The sequence below is a fragment of the Marmota marmota genome, unplaced genomic scaffold (genome assembly GCF_001458135.2).
Source record: "Marmota marmota marmota unplaced genomic scaffold, marMar, whole genome shotgun sequence".
NCBI classification, from domain to species: domain Eukaryota; kingdom Metazoa; phylum Chordata; class Mammalia; order Rodentia; family Sciuridae; genus Marmota; species Marmota marmota.
Window position 1 is genome coordinate 4122083 of NW_026000241.1, and position 21398 is coordinate 4143480.

The 21398-nt window shown below is 52.8% G+C and overlaps 2 protein-coding genes across 6 annotated transcripts; one reads left to right on the forward strand and one right to left on the reverse strand.

The window, feature by feature from the left end:
• Window position 1: 1 nt before the first annotated feature.
• Window positions 2–6714, forward strand: Syde1 (synapse defective Rho GTPase homolog 1; the record flags this gene model as incomplete). Its single annotated transcript, XM_015488864.1, has 8 exons — window positions 2–80; window positions 1660–2004; window positions 2146–2790; window positions 2922–3136; window positions 3749–3875; window positions 4092–4252; window positions 4772–4997; window positions 5343–6714. Coding segments are annotated over 8 exons (2208 nt in total), but the record flags the coding sequence as incomplete, so codon positions are not given.
• Window positions 6715–6722: 8 nt separating this feature from the next.
• On the reverse strand, window positions 6723–15678 carry Ilvbl (ilvB acetolactate synthase like). Of its 5 annotated transcripts, none has more exons than XM_048795539.1 (17): window positions 15443–15678; window positions 14520–14664; window positions 13744–13809; window positions 13136–13337; window positions 12877–13004; window positions 12656–12794; window positions 12459–12570; window positions 11089–11188; window positions 10854–10951; window positions 10609–10745; window positions 9222–9356; window positions 8125–8239; window positions 7867–8036; window positions 7719–7789; window positions 7572–7643; window positions 7308–7413; window positions 6723–7175 (listed from the first exon to the last, which is right to left on the reverse strand). In XM_048795539.1, exons 2-17 carry the CDS (start codon window positions 14652–14654, stop codon window positions 6997–6999), a joined length of 1965 nt encoding a protein of 654 aa, XP_048651496.1. In that variant the 5' UTR covers window positions 14655–14664; window positions 15443–15678; the 3' UTR covers window positions 6723–6996. The 5 variants fall into 5 exon arrangements, with proteins under 5 accessions (XP_048651496.1, XP_048651494.1, XP_048651495.1 ...); XM_048795537.1 differs by lacking the exon at window positions 15443–15678 and adding an exon at window positions 14956–15386; XM_048795538.1 differs by lacking the exon at window positions 15443–15678 and adding an exon at window positions 15237–15364.
• Between the last annotated feature and the right edge of the window lie 5720 nt (window positions 15679–21398).

Genomic DNA, 21398 nt, shown 5'->3' on the forward strand with positions numbered 1-21398 from the left:
GCCCCTGCTCCGAAAAACCTTCTCCCGCCTGCGGGGCCGGGAAAAACTTCCCCGGAAAAAGTCGGACGCGAAGGAGCGCGGTGAGTGCGAGGCGCGGCGGAGGGAAAGGGCGCGGAGCCCCACCCGTCTTAGGGTCCCAGGAACCCCGAGCAGGGACGACTGGAAGGACGGGGAAGCCCCGGAGAGCCTCCTGTGGGTCAAGAGGCTCAGGACGCGGGCGGGCAAGGGTCCTGGATGGAAGGGGCCGCGGGGGAGGGGGCGAGGACCGTTATGTGTAGCTGGCCTGAGATGCCAGCGCCGCGGGCTCCTTGGGAGGCCCGGGAGGGGGACCTCACCCCTGACAGGAAATGGGGCCTCGACGGAGCGCCTGGAGGGTAGAGGGGAGGAGGGGCTGGGAGGCCCAGACACCGGGACGCTGGGGCCCCATCAGGCAGGACGAAGGGGGCACCAGGAGCTCCGGAGGCCAGGATGGGAGATGGGGGGCGTACTCCTGCACAGAGAGAGAAGCGGCACTCTGAGGACTGCAGCTGCTCCCCCAGTGACTGCAGCTGCGCCTGCCGTGGGCAGTCCCAGGAAATTGTACCTTCTTATGAAAATGGAGAAACTAAGGCACACCGCAGTTGGGTGATTGGGCCAGAGCTCTTTGACCTCTGCTACTGATGATAGAGACCCCTGAAACAGGGTGGAGTGGGGGGTGGAAACCCAAGGTGATGAGAATTGTGGGTCAACTGGCAGCAAGACAAGGCCTCAGAGAAACCAAAGCTACATAGGTCAGAGAGCCCAGGAAGGAACCAGTTAAAGGCCAGACCACTCCATGGACCTGACCCCTCCTTCCTTTCCAAAGATTTCCAAGGTTCCCAGGGCCAGATAAGTGACAGGGTACCCACACATAAACACACACAGGAAGTAGCCCATGATGTCAGACAGAGGATGGAGCAAAGCGGAGGCCACAAGGCGTTGACTTTGGGGATCTGGGCTGAGCCAAGGGACAGAGCCCACCCTAGGAGCGGGACAGAGTTTGGAAGAACTGGGTGCTGCAGAGAGAACCAGCATTCAACTGGTCTTCGTTGTTCCATTTGTCATCATGCCTGCTCCTGTCCCAGGAGCCGTTCAAGCCAGCATCCGCTGAGGGCTTGCGTTTAGCCATAACATGATGTCTTGGAAGCCCTTCCCACACTAACACCCTAAAGTCTCCCCAGAGGTGGGCGTTGCATCTTCCCATTCCGCATGGCAGACACTGAGGCTCAAAGAGGGGAAGTGACTTGCCCAAGGCCACCCAGTGAGAGGGGACAGGACAGGCCTCCATGCCAGGATTAATGAGAGAGCTGGAAGAGTGGAGACAGGAATAAAGGGCCTGTGGGCCCAAAGACACCTGACCTGGACCCCTGATCCTGGAAGAACATAGTCCCCTTTGGAATGCTAGGGACTGAGAGGGGACTCTTAAACTGGCAGCTGAGGAGATCACTAGCTGGTGGTGTCCCATTCCAAACAAACCAGCAGGCACCAAAAACTGGAAGGGCATTCCCACCTGTCAAATCAATTGCATGGAGTGAGGGCCAATACTAAGTGGACCCCAACCACAGCCCTGCTAGGGGAAGAACCCTATGCTGGGGCTGCTCTGGTAAGGAGCTGAGTCTCACTCCCTTTGCTCTCCACCAGGACGACCAGCCCAGCGCCCAGAGCCCAACCCTCCAGAACCAGAGCCCCAGGCCCTCGAAGGGTCCCAGGCTGGAGCAGAGGGTCCCCCGAGCCCTGAGACATCTCGGAGCCCTACAGGTAGGGGAGCCTACTTGCAGAGCTTGGAGCCCAGCAGCCGCAGATGGGTGCTGAGTGGGGCCAAGCCACCTGAGGAAGCAGTTTTGGGGCCAGGAACATCTAGCAGTGGAGAGCCTGCCGGCGAGATCTGGTACAACCCCATCCCTGAGGAAGACCCCAGATCCCCAGTACCTGAGTCCTTGGGACCACAGCCAGGCTCAGCTGAGCCAGAGGGCCCTACCCACCAAGGTAAGCACAAGCCTCACACTTGCCTCCCCATTCCCAGTGACCTCAAGCCTCACATGTCCCCAGTCCCTCCCTAGGTGCACACATGCCTCATACCCTGTCCCCAGACCAGGTTCTGGACCCTGAGGTCTGCTCTTCTCATAGGTGCAGCCCCCGCCAGTCCCCCAACCAAAACCTCCCGCACCAAGTCCCCAGGCCCTGCCCGGCGCCTCTCCATGAAGATGAAGAAGCTGCCAGAGCTGCGTCGCCGCCTGAGCCTGCGAGGCCCCCGGGCTGGCAGGGAGCGGGAGAGGGCTGCTCCTGCTGGCTCTGTCATCAGCCGATACCACCTGGACAGCAGTGTGGGGGCCCCAAGGCGGGCAGCAGTGATCGGGGGCACTCGGAGCCCGAAGGCTGGGTACCTCAGTGATGGCGACTCACCAGAGCGCCCGGCAGGGCCCCCATCACCCACCACCTTCCAGCCCTATGAGGTGGACTCAGCAGCCCGAGCACCCCCTGCTGCACTCTGGGGCCGCCTCAGCCTGCACCTGTACGGGCTTGGGGGGCTGCGGCCAACATCAGCGGCCACCCCAAGAGACCTCTGCTGCCTGCTGCAAGTGGATGGAGTGGCCCGGGCCCGGACAGGGCCACTGAGAAGTGGACCAGACTTCCTAAGGCTGGACCACACCTTTCACCTGGAGCTGGAGGCAGCCCAGCTACTGCGGGCCCTAGTGCTTGCCTGGGACCCTGGTGTGAGGCGGCACAGGCCCTGTGCTCAGGGCACTGTGCTGCTGCCCACAGTCTTCCGAGGTAGGACATGGAATGGAATTTTAGGAGAGGGATATGACACAGGACCCAGCTTAGGGGGCTAAGTGAAGGGCGAAGGGTGTGGCCTGGCCTAGCGGCGGGGCCAGGACACAGGAACTTCTCTGTGTCCTCAGGGTGCCAGGCCCAGCAGCTGGCCATACGCCTGGAACCCCAGGGACTGCTGTATGCCAAACTGACCTTGTCGGAGCAGCAGGAAGCACCTGCCACAGCTGAGCCCCGTGTCTTTGGGCTGCCCCTGCCGCTGCTGGTGGAGCGGGAGCAGCCTCCAGGTCAAGTGCCTCTCATCATTCAGAAGTGTGTTGGGCAGATTGAGCGCCGAGGGCTTCGGGTAAGTCCCAGCCCCCCCCCATCTGCTGACCCCCAAACCTTAGACCCACTCCCAAGACCCCAGGGTATGAACACCTATCCTCCAGCCTGGGCTACTCCTAGTTCCAACCCTAGCTTAGATAAGGGCAAGAGACACACCTCCCCACACGCCAAGTCAGAACCCATGGGTAACCCACCCATTTGATAACAGGATCCTGGCCCTCACAAGCTCAGAGTCTCAGAAAAGTCTAGCAGCTCACAAATGTAAGACTGCAACTGGAAGGCAAGTTAAAAGGAGGAGGTACCCAGGAGCTAGGAGAGCTTAAAGCAGGACCTGGCTTGGCTGACAGAGAAGCTTCCTGGAGGATATAAGAAGCTACTTGAAAAGTCAGAGGAGGTGGGAGCCAAGATGACAGATCCAAACAAAGGGTTGTGAGGACAGGTTATCTGAGCACCCAGGGAAGAACTCCCTGACAAGTGTCGTTGGAGTAGGAAGCAGCCAGTGGTAGTCAGTTCCCACCCTCCAAGCCCAATGTCCACTGACACCCTGGCCCAGACCTCCATCCCCCAACCCACTGGGGTCTGATCAGTCTGTGGCCCCAGCAGGACATCCTCTCTCTGTCCCCACACCCAGGTAGTAGGGCTGTACCGTCTGTGTGGCTCAGCAGCAGTGAAGAAAGAGCTTCGGGATGCCTTTGAGCGAGACAGTGCAGCTGTCTGCCTCTCCGAGGACCTGTACCCAGATATCAATGTCATCACAGGTCAGCCTAGCCCCCATTCCCCTGCTTACTCACTTCCTTTCAACCCTCACCTCAAAGCTGGTCTGGTGGCCCTGCTAGGACCTCACCCCTCATGTCTAACCTGTTTTCACTCTCCTGCATCTGCTCTCCTCTTCTTCTACCCACTTCCAGCCTCGGGGACCCCTCTGGCCTCAGAAGCCAGGGGTGCTCTGACCAGAGGGGGCCCTGTGTCTGCAGGCATCCTCAAGGATTATCTTCGAGAGTTGCCTACCCCACTCATCACCCAGCCCCTCTATCAGGTGGTTTTGGAGGCCATGGCCCAAGGGCCCCCAAGCAGAGTTCACCCAAGTCCTGAAGGCACCCGCAGCCTCCTCAACTGCCTGCCAGATGTGGAAAGGGTGAGTTGGCCCTGGTGGTATCAATGGGAGCTGCAGGACATGGAGTGAGCAATACCAATTTGGAAACTGAGGCCCAAAACAATTAAGTGAATTGCCCAAGGTCAGAGTCAGGATATTTCAAACACAGACTCTGGATATTTCAAACACAGAGTAAAAATACAGATCCGTCTACCTACTAGGAAGAGAAATTCCTGACTGTGAGATCTTGGACAAGTTCTTTCCCTCCCTGGGCCTCAATTCCTTCATCTGTATAATGGGATTCATGACAACCCAGCCTAACAGAGGAGTGGGCCCAACCTCTGTCATTCCAAAGCTAAACTGTCCTTAGCCTCAATCTCCCCCCTCCAGCAAAATGGTATCCTCATACTAATATCTAGTGATTAATAGTCTTATCTCAGCCTCCTTCCAGTTATGAAACCTTGAACCTGTTTCCCACTCTGAGCCATCTTAGTATCTCACAGGGGCATCAGGGGTTCAACTTTGCCTGCCTCCTGCCCACCATCGCAACCCTCTCCCCAGGCCACGCTAACGCTTCTCCTGGACCACCTGCGCCTTGTCTCCTCCTTCCACGCCCACAACCGCATGACTCCGCAGAACCTGGCTGTGTGCTTTGGGCCAGTGTTGCTGCCAGCGCGCCAGGCACCCGCCTGGCCCCGCATACGCAACACTGGCCCAGGCCTCGCCAGCGCAGTGGACTTCAAACGGCACATCGAGGTGCTCCACTACCTGCTGCAGTCTTGGCCAGGTGAGTACACTCACGGCCTGCGCCGCCAATACAGAAAGGCAGTCGTGGAGATGTGTTCCCCTGTGGCTAAATTCTGGGATTTATAGCAGGCCACGCCCCCTCGCAGGTAAACCGCTACCCGGTTGCCTCAGCAACCGGTTCAGCTCCAGCCAATCCCTCTTTGATGCGGCCAGAGGCCCCGCCTCCTGGCGGACCATTCAGGCCCGGTTGCCTAAGCAACCAGTTCTAGCCCGCCAATGAAATGCTAATGCGGTCCAAGGCTTTGCCTTTCCAGAGGCCAATCAGGTCCTCGATGCTGCTCAATGTGCGTGGAAGTCACCACAAGCTCGCCCTCCGCTCCCGCAGATCCCCGCCGGCCCCCAGAGGCTCCGGAGGTCGCACCATACTTGCGGCCCAAACGACAGCCACCTCTGCACTTGCCGCTAGCGGGCCCCGAAGTGGTGACTCGGCCCCGCGGCCGCGGAGGCCCAGAAAGCCCTCCCAGCAACCGCTACGCTGGCGACTGGAGCGTTTGCGGGCGGGACTTCCTACCCTGTGGGCGGGATTTCCTGTCTGGGCCCGACTACGACCACGTGACTGGCAGCGACAGCGAGGACGACGACGACGACGAGGAAGCTGGCGGACCAAGGGGCGCTGCAGACTTTGAAGACGAGTTTGACGCGCCTTTCAACCCGCACCTGAATCTCAAAGACTTTGACGCCCTCATCCTGGACCTGGAGAGAGAACTCTCCAAGCAGATCAACGTGTGCCTCTGAGCCCGCAGAGCGGGCGGGCCCCTGGTTACTAAGGAAGGTTCCTCGTAGCTAAGGCAGTGCCCTAATGACCTGAGAGGCCCAGACCTGTTGCTCAGGCCGAACTCCTGGTTTCTAGGGAGTTGTCAAGGTACCAACCTCTCATGCCGAGAATCACTCCCAGCTTCCAGCGGCCTGTATTTGGGCACTAGTTACTGCAAAGGCCAGGCAGCAGGGATATTAGGGACAAGCTGTCAGAGCCATATTTTCTGAGCACCAGGGCTTCTCTTGCTGCCAAAAGGCAGATTCCTGCTTGCTAGGCTGGCCTCTCTTGCCTCCCCTTTGCCAGGGAAATACCAATTACTGTGAGCATCACCTAGGGTGGTGAGAAACCCTAGTCAGTCCTCTTGCTGCTGCCAACCAAATCAGTATTAGCTTTGAGCACTGCACTCCATTTCTCCCTCCCTCAGAGGGTCCAAGGGCTATCATGAGGTGCTGTTGAGGGGAACAGCCCCTATCCTGGCTCCAGCTGGATAGGGGCAGCCTGGGGTTTATAAAGAGCGAGCTGGTTTCCCCACCCTCTTTTCCAGGGAAGACCCCATGATTGGCCTCCAACCAGCAAATGGAGATAACAGAGTCTGTCTCTTACCCTCCCAAGCTCCCATTCCCCACTCCTGAAAAAATTGAGCACTTAACCCCTCCCTTTTGGAGGGACCCCACCTGAAGTGTCAGGTTGGGGGCACTTTGGTACGGAACATATTTATTGCCTCCGTGCATGTGTGTGTCTGTGTGTGAGGACTAGTGTGCATGGGCCCGACTAGAGCGGGTATGTGGGACTTTCAGGGACCACAGAGGGGAGAAGAGTTTGCAGTGCCCAGGCACCCTGAAATCCCCAGTAAGCCAGTGGGAGAGTAAGGTACCCTTCCTGTCTCCCTCTTCTTTCCCTCACCTCCATCTTTGTGGACAATAAATCAATATGCACAGGTTCTGCAGCTGAGTCCTTGGGCCCACCTGGGCCAGAAGTGATTTATTCAGTCCTTACGTAAGAGAGGAGGGTAGAGAGGCACAGTTGGACCCACAGAGACAAAGGCCCAAGGTTCTCCATGGCTGTCTGGTACCTCTTGAGCTTTGATCCCTCCACACCTTTCTCGGGATAACTGTAGTTATTGACCTCATGGAATAGGCTCAGAGCAGGCAAGGATGAGACTCTAAACCATCCAGGAAGTCCAGATATAGGAAGGGAGCCAAGTGTACTGACCCACAAGGCCCTATACAGAAATGGAGCCATCACGGAAGTCCGTCCTCCCAATGAGAATGTTGATCACGACTGGGTGGCCATCCCGGCACTGCTGCTGGCCATCACGCAGCACCTTGACCACATGATCTTCATTCTCCCGTGAGAGTAGCAAGCCCTGGGCCCCCAGACCCATGGCTGCTTTGTGATAATCTAAAAGAGAGCAAGTCAGATACTGGCAGAGGCCCAGCCCAGAATGTAGCCAGTCCAGGAGAGGAACACTAGCCCTGATGGGCCTGAGATAGGACCCCACCTACCCACACACACCCTGCCCAGACCCCTCACCAGTGTAGGCCAGGCCACAGGCCACATTGCTGCCCAATCTGGGCACCTGCTCCCGAGAAATCTGGGTCCAGCCAGCATCATTGCCTACCAAGGCCATCACTGGAATCTGCAGGAAAAAAAAATAGGGCCAGGCACAACCTTCAACCCAAAGGCCAGTCTAGCCAGAAAACAGGGCCTCTGCCACAGAGGCTACCCCTTCTCAGCCCACCCCTGACAGCCTCTCCCAGAAGGGGCTCTAAGCTTCCCTCAGGGAAACCCAGTTACCTTGTGTCTGACGAATGTGTCAAACTCAATGAGACTGTAACCAAAGGCTCCATCCCCAAACAGACACCAGACCTGGTAGGGGGAACAAGAATGGTTAGGGCGGCTCATGACCCAGAAAAAAGAAGTCTCCCATTTCCCGCACCTCACCTCAGCATCTGGCTGGCACAGCTTGGCCCCAAGTGCAAACCCTGCGCCAACTCCCAAAGTCCCAAAGGCCCCTAGAAGGACAAAAAATACAGATAGTTGTGAAGGGTCTGGATTATGAAAGCTTCCCTAGGTGTGGGCTTCTCCTTACCAGGATCAAGCCAGCGCAGGGGGCCTCGGGGCTGTACCAGGTAGGCAGCAGTTGCTACGAAGTCCCCACCATCAACCACAAGAAAGGAGTTGTCAGGCAGAGTCTCCTCCACCAGCTGCAACACCCGCAATGGGTTCAGGTGCTGGGCTACAGGCATCGCTGCCTTCTCCCTACAACAGGGCTGCAAAAAGTCAGTAGGCCCCATGGCAGAGCCTGCTGGGAACACACCCTCCCATGTCCACGCCATCCAGCCCCCACCGAAAGGTCTGCTCCTTCTGCCGATCCGCTTCCCGCAGCTCTTCTGCCCACTCTGGAGCCCACATCTGGCCCTGAAGGCCTTCTACCAGCTTCAGCATGAAGGAGGCCACATCTCCTAGAGAACAGAGAGAGCACGGCTTCAAAGCAGTGCCTTCCTCCTGCCCTCAGCACCGGAGGCCTGAAGATGGCAGGAAGCCAAGAGCAGCATCCAAGCAGAAGGCATGGAAGCAGGCCAGGGTTCTCCTAGGGCAAAACAGGCTAAACACACCTAAGTCACCAGAACCAGATAAGGGCAGCCCTGGCAAGACACAGCACAAACCAGGGAAATGAGGTTTAGGGAATACAAAGCAAGTTACAAATCCAATCCAACCTCGTCACCTCCCTGTCCCTTACACCCCATATCATGAAGTCCTGTCAATTCTACTTTCAAAACACAGCAATAAAAATAGCTCTGCCCCACTTAAGGAGGTCTCTCAAACTAAGGCACACAGGAGCCTGCAGTGAGCATCCAGGTGGTGAATGAGTAAACACCCCACTTGAGAAGTGATCGGAGGCCTGGAGATGTTCAGTTCCTCACTCAGTCTTTTCCCACTTTGGGCCATGTCCTTTCTGTCCTGGCCCTAAACAGCCCTTCTCCTCCTCTGCCAGTTCCCCTTCCAGGTGAATGCCCACCAGCTGGTAGGGTGGACATTCCCAAACACAAATACACTAGACCTGCTGCCCACCTAAGAATGCTCCCACACCATGGGGGAGAATCGCTGTCCTCAGAATGACGAGCAAAGTAGAGCACAGAAAGGGATGGGATGCAGAGTCTCAGGGGCCAACAAATAAGCTGACACAGAGAGGGCAACAGGCAGTTCAAATGTACCCAAGCAAGTGATCATGTGCACATTTCCAGCCCCCTACCCCCATACCCACCTCTCCATTTGTTCCTATGGAAACACCCACCAGCCTGACAACCAAATGTGTCTCAGGTTGCCTGGGTGTCCCATAGGGCAGGGTCTGGGCCTTGATCTCCCAGTACCCAGCTCAAGTCAGCTGCAGCAGAGGCCATGAGGAGAGCGACCATGTAAATGGTGAGGATACTGGGGGCTCACCCTGCACAGCCTCCTGGGGCTTCCAGAAGATGTCTGAGTTGAGCAACATATCATCTCGGTTCCGATTGATGATAATTATCTTGCTCTTATGGCTGAGGATACGGCCATAGGAGAGGCGAAAGTCACACACAGCTCCTGGGATGAGGGATAGGGCATCAATATCAGAGGGTCAGTGCCCTAGGTGATGCCCACTACCTTACTTTTAATCCACTGTGGACACTGTTATATAGTTCCCATTCTTCACCTCTCCCTGTTCCTATACCATTTGCAATGACTTTGCAGCTCTTGAATCTGGGCTGGCGTCATGAGCAGCTCTGGCCAACAGAATGTGGCAGAAGCAATAGCATGCCATTCCTAAGACCAGGGTAAAGACGCCTCAAGGCAAAGATGGGAGCTCAGTAGTACAGAGCTTGCCTGCCATGCACAAGGCCATGGGTTCAATCTCCAGCATAGCAAAGAAAAAAAAAGAGGCCAGGTGTGGTGGCACACACCTGTAATCCCAGAAACTCAGGAGACTAAAACAGGATAATCACAAGTTCAAAGCCAACCTCAGTAACTCAGAGAGGCCCTAGTGACTTCACAAGACCCTGCCTCAAAAAACCAAAAAAAAAAAAAAAAGCATGTCTCTCATCCTCCAAATAGTGACCCAACCCAGGCTAGCCTGCTGGCTGCTGGAGGATGCAGAACATGGAGGTAAACATGGAGACTTGGTTATCCAGCCGAGACACCCTTGAACAGCCACAGAGCCAGGCAATTCCCAAATAAATGAGCAAGGCCCATCTCCATTAGCACAGCTGCCTGGCCAGAGTTAGACTCATGAACCAGTCTGACCAAACCCAGAATTACCACCAAACCTCTAGGTAGGTCTTAAGAAATCACTGAGTTTGGGGAAGGTTATTACAGTCCTGGAACCACATAACAATGTTCTGGTCAGTGGCAGATCACACACACATGTGACTATGGTCCCATGACATGACATCACCCAGTGATGTCACAGCCACATTATTTTTCATAAGTTCACTTGATGATGTTCACACAATACATCTCTCAGGATGTAACCCTGTTGTTAAGAAATGCCTGACTGTATACAGTAAGACTGTATACAGAGAATGCCTATTATGCACTTGGCACAGGATTCAAAGGGCTTTTTGTGTAAATGTAAGACACGGCAGGGACACTAGGGTTCACCCTCAGTGGAAGCCCAGGCACAGCACACAACTGCATCCTGGAAGGGGTTCAGCAGAATTTCAGACTCAAGACTGTTCAAAAGGGAAGGTGTGAAGGCAGAGGAAAGAGGGCAGGTGGTGGGGGGCGGGTATCAGTGATGAGGAGGGGCAGAGTCATGGGGAAGGAGGTTTCTGGAGGGAGGGAGGGTGCTGAGGCCCACCTGCCAGGAGGACAACATCTGCTTTCTTCAGGGCTGCACCGCGGTTCTGCCGGATGTGGAGGGGGTGGTTGCGGCCCAGCAGCCCCCGTGCCATCCCCCCCAGGAAGCAGGGGACGCCTAGGGTCTCCACAGCAGCCCTGGGGGTTCAGGCAAAGCAGTGATCAATGTGCCCAGGGCCTCCTCCCTCCCCACAGGGCACCAGAAGACCAGGGATTGGGAACAAGGGCTAGGCTAGAGCTCCTCACCGAAGCTTGTCAGCAGGTACTGGGGGCAGCAGGGCCTGACTCCCCAGCAACAACAGGGGCTTCTTGGCCCGGCTCAGGATCTCCACACAGCGCTGAACCTGGGGCAAGAAGTGGGGCTCAAAGGGTTGTCCCTGAGTCACCATCCGCCCGCAAGACTAAGGTCCCAATCCTGGCTCTGGGAGAGGGTCTGTAGAGCTCTGCCAGATGGGGAACCTGGGCCAGGTAAGGAATTCACCTGTTGAGGGGATGCCTGGGGGATGTCCAGGGGCAGGGGCCCTTCAGGCTGAGGTTCCCAAGCCCCCACAAACAGGTTGGCCAGGCAATTCTTTAAGTACCTGCGAGGAGGAAATGAAGCAGCCAATTACCAGAGTGCACCAGAGGGATTTCAGCCAAGGAAGGTGAGGGACCAGGAAAGCGACTGGGAGCAAAGTGGAAAGAACAGAGGTGCATAAGCAATGGCCTAGGGACACCAAGCTTCCAGCTGCCTGTCTGCTCTCAGAAGCCTCTGTGGCCTCCCCAACTTGACAAGGTCCCTGCAGAAACAAGTAATGCAAACGCAAGGTGTCAGGATGGGGGTGGTGCCTGTGGGTCAGGTAGATGTCGGCTTGGGCCCCCCAGGTTATGCCACTTCCTAGCTGTGTGACTTTGAGCAAGTGACTTCACCTTTCTCAGCTTCCTCCTCCATTTATTTAAAAAAAAAAAAAAAAAAAAAAAAAAAACCTTCCCTTCCAAGCTTCAACCAAGGGTATAAGGTACTTTGCGAAGCATTCAACCAAGCCGGAGTTATTAACATTGTTCCCCTGTTTGTTAAGAGCGTTTTCCGAAGCCTTGAGTTTTCTTAAGGCCCTGGAGGCAAAGAGAAATCTTGCCCAGGCCTTGCCCTCAGGGAACTCTCAATCCAACTAAAGACAGATACGTGGGTGTTGGCAGGAAGCCACTGGAGCTCGAAGCCAGAAGCATGATTGCTGTTAAGGAGTCAAGGTTGCAGAGAGAGAGATGAGGCCAAAGACAGACCCATGAGAACCCACAGTTTAAAGGAAAGGCAAGGGAAGAGCTAGCCTTGAAAGGGGCACCACGACAGGGGTGTGGAGGGAGAGAGAGAGAAGTAGGGAACAGGTGATCAGGAGTCCAGAGGGCTAAGAGCATCAAGAACAAGGCCATAAAATAAATTCCCTGTTGCTTGAGCCAGCCCCCAGATTACTTCTAAGAGACCTATCTTGTCCATCAATGTCACCCCATGCCATAGCTGGGGCTCACTAAATATTGAAGCAGGAGCAAAGACAAGCAAAGGGAAAGGCAGAGGGGAAGGGGAAAGGAGAAACAGGAGGAGGAGGAAGAGAAGGAGGGCTACTTTGAGCTCAGCCTCTTTCCCTCTCCACCCTGCTCACCTGCTGCCACCTTGCTTTCCCAACCCACCAATTTCATTCCTGCCTCAGGACCTTTGCACATGCAGTTCCTTCTACTTTGGATGCTCTCCCCACAGCTGGTTTCTCTCAGTCCATGTTCAAATCAATGAATGAGTCAAAGGAGGATGGATGTGTGCAAAGAGGAGGCTGCAGGTGAGCGGGGGAGGGGGGACAGTGTAGTGGGAATGGCTCTATTCACCAGGAGATCACTCGACCCATGAGGCCTTTGGGCAACTTGGCTGGCACCATCTCCTTCTGGACCATGTAGTAGGGGTACAGCACATCGACAGGAAGCTCCACAAACACTGGACCTATGGGGTCAGGGAGGAGGCTGAGCCTGCAGCACCTCCCCCAGCCTCTAGGTCTAACCACTGCCCAGCACTCCACCCCACCTACCTGGGGTGCCCGACTGGGCAGCTGCCATTGCAGCCCTCAGGGTGGGAATAATGTCCCGCACCCTCCGTACAGATGCACAGAACTTGCAGAGTGGCCGGAATAGGGACATCTGATCAATGGCCTGGAGAGCACCCCGTTTCTGGCAGAGACAGGGTGTGACCATTACCATATGAGCCCCTTGGAACCTCCCTAAAGCCCCTGCACTCCACAAGGATAGGCACCTGCAGCAAGGTACTGGCGGCCCCTCCCAGGAGCAGGACTGGGGACTGTGCCACCTGAGCATTCTTCACAGCAGTCACTGTATTGGTGAGGCCAGGACCTGCCGTCACTGCTGCCACACCCACCGTCCCTGAAACAAAGACCCTGTCACAGCCATGCCCACCCTCCAGCCATCCTCCTACCTCCCAAAAGCCACTCTTACTCAGAGATGCCCTATGCCACTGTCCCACCAGCCCCCAGTCCTCTCTGTACTGCCCTCACCTGTCAGGCGAGCCACAGCATCAGCGGCAAAGACAGCAGTGACCTCATGGCGCGTGTCTACCACGCGGATGCCCAGCTTCTCACAGGCCACCAGAAGCGGGGAAATGTGCCCACCAACCAGTGTGAAAATGAACCGTACACCGTGGGCCCTCAGCACAGCTGCCACATTTTCCCCTCCATGCCGGACACTCGTCTCGTCCACCTGAGCCACAAGAGCAAGACTGTCAAGGGCTACAGCATGGGCAGCTGGGAGAAGGGCCAGGAGCAAGGTCAGAGGTCAGGGTAACTTGGGTGTTGGTTAAACACATACCATACTATACATTAGGCTCAGGGCAGGGCACCTCATCTTATCATATTCTCTTCTTATCATCTCTCTCATCCAGGTGAGGACACCAAGACTTGCCCAAACAAGATTCAAAGTTCAATAGAAAGAACCCTCTTTCTTAAGCACCCATGTTACACTGCCTTTCTTGGGACAAGAAGAGAGGGAAGATGGATATACTGAACCCACAGGAGTATAGCCAGGGCAGGGAGCCACTAGCAGGGACTCCTGCCTGTTCACTGGTATCCCTGCAGGGCCAGGCACTTGGACTGCTACTTCAGCCTACCTGATCCTTCCCACTCACTGTTGAGCAGGCCCAGGGCCAGCTGGCAAGCTGCCGGCCACCACATGCCTGACAGAAGCACGCCTGCTAGCACAGACTGAGCCAAGCATCCCAGCCCCAGCATCCTCATCACCTTAAATCTCTACAAACTTCAACATCAGTGACATGGCTCCTCACTAGAAGAGGGAGGGACTGAGGAAAGGGTCTGGGAAGGAGTAAATTCTTGACAGACAGCAAGTGGTCTGGAGTGAGACTTGGGGGGTCAGCTCTACCCAAACCTATGGCCCAGGGTAAACAACCTCTCTGGACCACCATTTCCTCTTGAGGAAATGAGAAAAGAAACAGCAGCACCTGCTTTCAGGAGGTGGGTAGGGATGGGTGAGAAAATTCCTCTAAAACGTTAAGCTCAGCAGATTTCAATTATCACAGCCACACCCTCTCATGTCTGCCTTCAGCCCACTTATGCCACTGGGCTAAGGCAGCACGATCCTAGGTGGTGTCCTCTGCTCTGTGATAAGGGCTCAGGCCCCTGGGTAAAGAGGCAGGCGGAGTGTGTGTGTCCAGGCACCGATAGTTTCCCTTATCTCTTAGTAGTGGCAAAGTCCAGGACCCACATACAACTTGGAAATGGGGGCTAAGCCTTAGAAAAACTCTCCCCACCACTCTGGACTAGTTGAGACTCGCTTTCCCCACCTGTAAACTGAGTTGAGTTGGAAGCGCACCATAAGGGCCCTCCTTCCTTGGGTGTCCCCAGCCCGCCTCCCGCTGTGCCCTGGCACCTTGTGCATCAGCTGATAGAAGAGCCCCAGTCTGTGAGCGGCGCCCAGCAGGGCAGCCAACAGTGTTCCGCAAGTCACGAGCAGGAACGAGGGGAAGAAGCCCTCGGCAGGGGCGGTGACCGCGGGGTTCTCCATGAGGTGGAACCTAAGGGAGAAAAGCTCAGTGCCAAGACCTGGGCGCCACCGACAATCCCAACCGGAAGAAGGCACGTCCCCTCTTCCAGGTAGGATCCTGGGCCACGCCCCTTATCGAGAGTTTCTAAGAGGCCACGCCCCCAATCCTATCAGACCACGCCCCAAACGCGTCAGAGGCTAGCCGCGCCTCCCGAGGCCGGGCCACGCCTCTCACGACTCCAACCCCACTCCCTTACGTCACCACCACTCAAGCTAAACCAATGCGACAACGGCACTAATAACAGTTATTCTTCCCACTTACCTATTTGTCAATGTATCAGCGGGAAGCCCCGCCCCTCTTTTACACAGGACCCCCAATCTCAAGCCCAGTGGAGAGCCCACCCCACGTCTACGTCACCAAGACGCAGGAGACCACGCCCCCAAGTTAGCGAGTGCGACCCTCTTGGCCCAAGCCAGGCCTCTCTCCGTTGGACAGCACGAATTCCAAGGCCGACTCTCGACCTCAAGTCGCGAATCGAGGTCAACATGCACAGTATGCTTCTATGCCAGCTCGACCCTTAGGGTCCTTCAACCTTCACCTACAGGAAGTGGCCCTGACTCCAGCGGAATTCGGCACCCCCGTGTCATGTGACCCGAGCGCACTGCTTGTTCCTTTTGCCCACTTGGCTCAGCGGCGCCCCGTAGTCCACCTAAAAGCGCATGCGCAGAACTGGAGCCACGCTGTGGAGGGGGAGGAACCCGCCCGTAAAAGCTTTGTCTTTACTGGCCAATTTGTGCACAGGCCCCACCTCCCCTGCTTCTCATTGGTTCGCGCTGCAGACCGCAAACCCTCTTCTTTTTTTCATCTACAGGCCACGTTCCTTGTCCTCTTCCACCAGACGAGACTCGCGCAGGCCCATATTCCGAGGTCTTTCATTGGCCCAACATTGCGGTCCCGCAGGTTCTGGACCCTCTAAGAGCAGCTTGCTTTCCTCACAAGCCGAGGCGACCCGTTTCACGTTAGCCAGGAGTGGACTGTCACTGCCCGCTCTCCAGAGCCAGGTCATCAAGGACCTCCTCCCAAGCAAGCCCCGCCCTCTTCACTCCTCCCGCCCCGCACGAGGCCCCGCCCCCTCGCCGGGGGCCCTCCTGCGCTGGGGCATCTGCCCTTTTCTAGACCCTGGAAGGTGGGGTTCGCTTCCCAGGGAGTGGAGTAACGTGGTCCGGATTCCGTTCCACCACGTCCCAGACTGTTCAACCTCTGGAAAACGAACTACCAGTCTGTAAAGGAGGAGTCGTTCTTACAGTCAGTGCCCTGCTTCTATCCAAGACGCATCACGCTGTTTTTGTTTTTACACTTGTCTCCCTTTCTCTGTAGCCGCCTGGGATTTGCCTCTGAGGATTCTCAGTCGTGGTTAATTTTACCTTATACTGAATCATTCCTACGTCTTAATATCACCCACTATTTTAAAAAGTATTTCCAGGGGCTGGGAATGCAGCTCAGTGGTAGAGCATTTGCTTGGACGAGGCCCTTGTTTCCATCCCCATCACTATCAGAAAGAAAGAAAGAAACCCGCTCCTACTTTTAGCAAAATTCCTCTGTGACTTGTATATACCTAATGACTCTGTGAACACGCCTCCAGTTTCCTCCGGAACCTAATCTAAACAGGCTCTTCCTTCCTGCTTCATGAGAGCTGTTCTGGATTATTCCAGAAGTCTCCAAATTGGTCCCTCTACCTCCTGTCTCACTCAACCCAATTTTCCCAGGCAGTGTAAAGAAGTCACCTCTGCTTGGCCTTGCTTAGTGAGGGGACCTATAATTAACAACAGGATGAACCACAAACTTCCTTAGAAGGGCCTTCTAGGCTCAAACTCCCAGAGACAATAATGAAAGCGTGCTCATTACTTTGGGGCAAGCACTTGTTATGTGCAAGGGGTTGTTCCAAGCACTTTTCATATAATAATTCATTTTATTTTCACAGTCCTGTAAGGTAGGCTGACTACCTATTTCATAGTTGAAAAAGCTAGAGCACACAGATATTGAGTTACTTGCTGAGAGTCACACAGCTCGTATATGACAGAGGCAGAATGAGAACTCAGGAAGAGCTACCAAACTGGAGCACCCCCAAGATGAATGCTGTGTTTTAATCACTGCCTGGCTTCTCTCATGTCTATCACAGGGTGTAGTGTTTGGGACCCACCCAGATCCCCTTGCAGTTACATCCCAGCTGCAGAATCTCCATCTCTTTGAGGATTTCAAAGCCCATTTTATTCAGCAGTGCTGCCCAGCAGGCCAGAAAGGCTGAGGAATTAATACCTCCTGCTGCTGGGCAGCCCTCAATCCAATGGTCAGTGGACATAGGTGACTACCCGGGTCTCTCACCCTGGGGTAGGACAACTCACAGGTGTGTTTCTACACGCACTCCCAGCCTTTCCCTGGGCCATGAAGGCCCACTGCCCCCAGTGGTAACTTGCTTGATACCATACCCTCTTCTGGCCACCTTCCCTCTCTCAGCTCTTCCCACTCACTAGGGTTTCCTTGGATCATCTATAGAACATCTCAAACAAACTACCTACTCATTCCTCTTCCAAGAAACTCAATCTAAGACCCAGAGTTCAGTACAAAAGCATATTGATAAAGTTTTACCCAATGAGTGAGTAAATTGCTCACCCAAATGAAGAGCAACAAGTGTCATCTAGAATGGCAAAACAAAGTGTGGGTGAAAAAATCCCAACACTTCTAGCTTCTTCTTAGAAGATGTTCACCAGAGCATTGGCTTTTAGAACAATGATTGGCCTTTCTCCAGCAAAATTCTTTGAGGTTGATTAACTTTGCCCGTCTTGTCAAATTCATGATTACCTGAAACCACTCATTTCATTTCAGAACTCACTTCTCCCTGAGCCAGGTCACAAGTAAACCAGGTTGACCTTAACAGGATCCCCAGATTTTTTTTTTTCTCTTCTTATGGTGCTGAGGGTTGTATTCAGAGCCTTCTGCATGCTAAACATACACCCCACCACTAAACTACAACCCCAGCCCCATTTACATATATTTCTTTTTTGAGATGGAGTCTTGCTATATTGCCCAGGCTGCCCTCAAACTCCCAGGCTCAAGTGATCTTTCTGCCTGAGCCTCCCAAGTAGCTGGGACTACAGGCATGTGTCCCCACACCTAGTTTCCTGAACTTACCCTATTAGAGTTTCACATTCACAGTCTCCACCACATTGATGCATTGCTCTCCTTTATAAAACCTTTTTCATAAACTTTTTTATGTTGGAATAATTTTAAGTTTATAGAAAAATTGTAAAAATAACAAGAGAGTTGCTAAATATCCTTCATTCCAGCTTACCCTATTGTTAATATATTATAGAAATGGGTGCATTTGTCAGAATTAGGAAGCTAATGTTGACATATTGCTATTAGCTAAATTTGAGACTTTATTCCAGTGTCATCGGTTTTTCTGCAAATGTCTTTTTTCTGTTCCACTATCCCATCACGACCCCACATGGCATTTAGTCACCTCTACTTTGATTATCTTTCACCGAGACACCATGAGCCAGCCATTATTTCAAACACTTTGAAAGTTTTACTAAAGCCAAGTCCAGTGGCTCACGCCCGTAATCCCTGCCTCTCAGGAGGCCGAGGATGGCAAGTTTGTGGCCATCATGGACAATTTAGTGAAACCCTTTCTCAAAAACTACAAAAAGTATTTACTCACTTGATGCTCATCACAACCTTATGTATGAAGTATGTACAGTCATTCTTCAGTATTCAAGAGAATTTACTTCCAGGATCCCCTCAGACACCAAAATCAGTGGATTGTCAAGTCCCTGATATAAATCGGTGTACAATTGCACAAAACCTCACTAATCCTTGCTTCCACATCCTTGAGCCAACAGCAGCTTGCCTGTGCCTCCAACCATGCTTGTGAGGTGTGAGGTGTGAGTCATCCCTGGCCCCAATCCTGCATGAGGTAGAGCCCAACAGAGGCCTGTGGAACTGGTATTTCCACCCACTCAAGCAGAGCCATGAAAACCAACTACTCCTCACAACGGGAAAAATTTAAAAATCCACAGAAACCCCAAAAGCATTACTAACTGGGTTGTTAGTGATTCATAAATGAACTAATTTCCCAATTTTTTTGCAAAAAAAAAAAAAGAAATAAAGGCAGCCTACAAAAAATTCAATGTGCTTACTATCTATCATCTTAAAGTAAAATTGAAATCAAGAACTGGGATGTAACTCAGTGGTAGAGCACTTGCCTAGTATGTATGAGACCCTGGAGTCAATCCCCAGCACCAAAAAAAAAAAAAAGAAAGCACACACACAATGAAATCAAATATCCTAGAGTGAGCTGACCCATAACAGCTTTATTTGTAATAGTCAAATTTTGGGAAAACTGGACTAAGGACGTAGCTCCGCGGCAGATGCTCAAATGGTTAAACATTACATCCATTCTGTGGACTACTACTCAGCAACATGATAAGCATTTATTATATATATATATATATTATCGATTATAAAAATCAAGGCAATTATTACCAGTGGATAAAATCAACATCCCCTGAATGTGTCCCTCTTTAGTCATGCCCAGTACCTAAAGGGAGTAGGAACATTCTATTGCCAGAAAGTTTTACTATTAGACAATCATGAATACACACAATCTAGAAACTGGTCCAAAACTTTATTTTTCTTTTGAATCTCCTTTCAGTCCACCCGAGGTTGGAAATATTCAGTCCCATTTCCCTCCCTCTTTTCATACCTCACATTTCCTTTGGATTGTTTTTTTGTTTTGTTTTGTTTTATACCAGGGTTTGAACCCAGAGGTGCTTAACCACTGAGCCACATCCTCAGCCCTGTTTTTATTTATTTTAAGACAATATCTCCCGAAGTTGCTCAGGGCCTCACTAAATTACTGACACTGGCTTTGAACTTGTGATCCTCCTATCTCAGCCTACACCCCCAGCCCTTCTTATGTTTTGTTGCCCAGGCTGGCCTTAAACTTGAAATCCTCCTGCCTCAGCCTCCCGAGTAGCTAGGATTACAGCTTTGTGCACCACCACGCCTGGTAACTATGATGTCTTGAATAACAGGTCACGTACGCATTGAGTCTGAGCCTTTGGGGACATGGGTGGGAGAAGCCAGACTACATGTGTGTGTTGGCTAGTTATTGCCCTTGTTAATAAAGAGAGAGAGTGTGTCTGAGGCAAGCTGAGATGGAAGGAAATATAATTAGGGATGCTTTCTTTCCACACAGCCTGTAATTTTCAAAAGGACGAAATCTGCTGATGTGGGGCATCACAGGGCTTCAAACACAACTACTTCTGCACTCCCAAAGTGAAGTAGTGACACAAGGTGGCTCTGGGGAAACAGTCACAGCAAGAAAGATATTAGGTCTTTCTGAACAGTTGCCCACTTAGTCTTCTCTTCTAGACTGTGAGAGTCCACCTAGCAACAAGGATACTGCCTTCTCTCTTGTGTTAGTCTGCTTTCTGTTGCTATAGCATAATACCTGAGTTTGGGAACTTTATAAAGAAAATGTGTTCATTTAGCTCACTGTTCTTCAAACCATAATACTTCCAAGCCTACTGGTTTTTTTTAAGTATATTTAGATTGGATTTTTTTTTTTTAATGTGGTACTGAGCATCAAACCCAGGGCCTCACACATGTTTTACCACTGAGCCTGGGAAGATTTGTCATGCTTGAGTGAGATTCATGTGTTATTTGGGATTAATTGGTTTCATATGCTAATCCTGCTTTTAACTATCCAATCTTGCATTTCAAACTGGATGGAGCGAATGACTAGATCATTAGGCTACATCCCTTGGAGAAGAACGTTCTCTGTGTGAGTAGCTGAAGTGATGAGTCTGCACAACTGGATACAGTAACACCAGTCCATCTGGCCCCACCGGTTTAGGAGGTGCTTTCGGATCTGTTAGAGCCGAGCTATCTATAAGACACATAAATCCTTCTCTTGCTAACAGGGACTGCCTTTTAGAGCACAGCTTCTATTTTAGTTTATTTTTCATTGTGGCAAAATACACACCCTAACATAAAGTTTGGTCTTACCTAGGTTTAATCATTTAGCTCAGCAGCTTTAAGTATACTGAGTAGGTTCCTATTTGTGCGGCCCTCACCACCATCCAGCTGCAGGACTTTTCATCTTGCAACATTGAAACTCTCTACTCATTAAACACTCCCTCCCCAGCCTTCCACCCACAGGCCCTGGCAACTGCTCCCCTGTCTGTCTCTCTGGGTTTGTCTACTCTGAGTACCTGTATAGGTGGACTCCTTCAATATTTGCTCTTTTGTGACTGGCTTATTTCACTTAGCGTAATATCCACATTGTGTCCGACTTTTCTTCCTTGTAAGGCTGAATTGTATCCCACCACACGGATCACCACGTTTGGACATTTGTTTATCCATTCTTCCACCGATGGACTCTTGGGTTGCTCCCCACTCCCCCTATTGACTGATGAATAATCTGCTACCAACATGGGTGTACAAAAGTCTCCTTGTGAACTTGCTTTCAATTCTTTTGCATGTATTCCCAGCAGTGGAGTTGCTAGATCAGGTAGATGTGCTAATACTTTTTTTTTTTTGTACCAGGGATTGCACCCAGAGGTGCTTAACTACTTGAGCCACATCCCCAGCCCTTTTTATATTTTATTTATATACAGGGTCTCCCTGAGTTGTTTAGGGCCTTGCTAAATTGCTGAGGCTGGCCTTCAACTTTTGATCCTCCTGCCTCAGCCTCCTGAACT

Coding starts and splice junctions, on each gene's coding strand:
- Ilvbl (XM_048795539.1), bottom strand. CDS start 14,654: ATGGAGAACCCCGCGGTCACCGCCCCTGCCGAGGGCTTCTTCCCCTCG. Junction 11,189..12,458: donor ATGGGTCGAGTGATCTCCTG/GTGAATAGAGCC, acceptor TCCTCCTCGCAG/GTACTTAAAGAATTGCCTGG. Junction 7,414..7,571: donor ACACATTCGTCAGACACAAG/GTAACTGGGTTT, acceptor TTTTTCCTGCAG/ATTCCAGTGATGGCCTTGGT.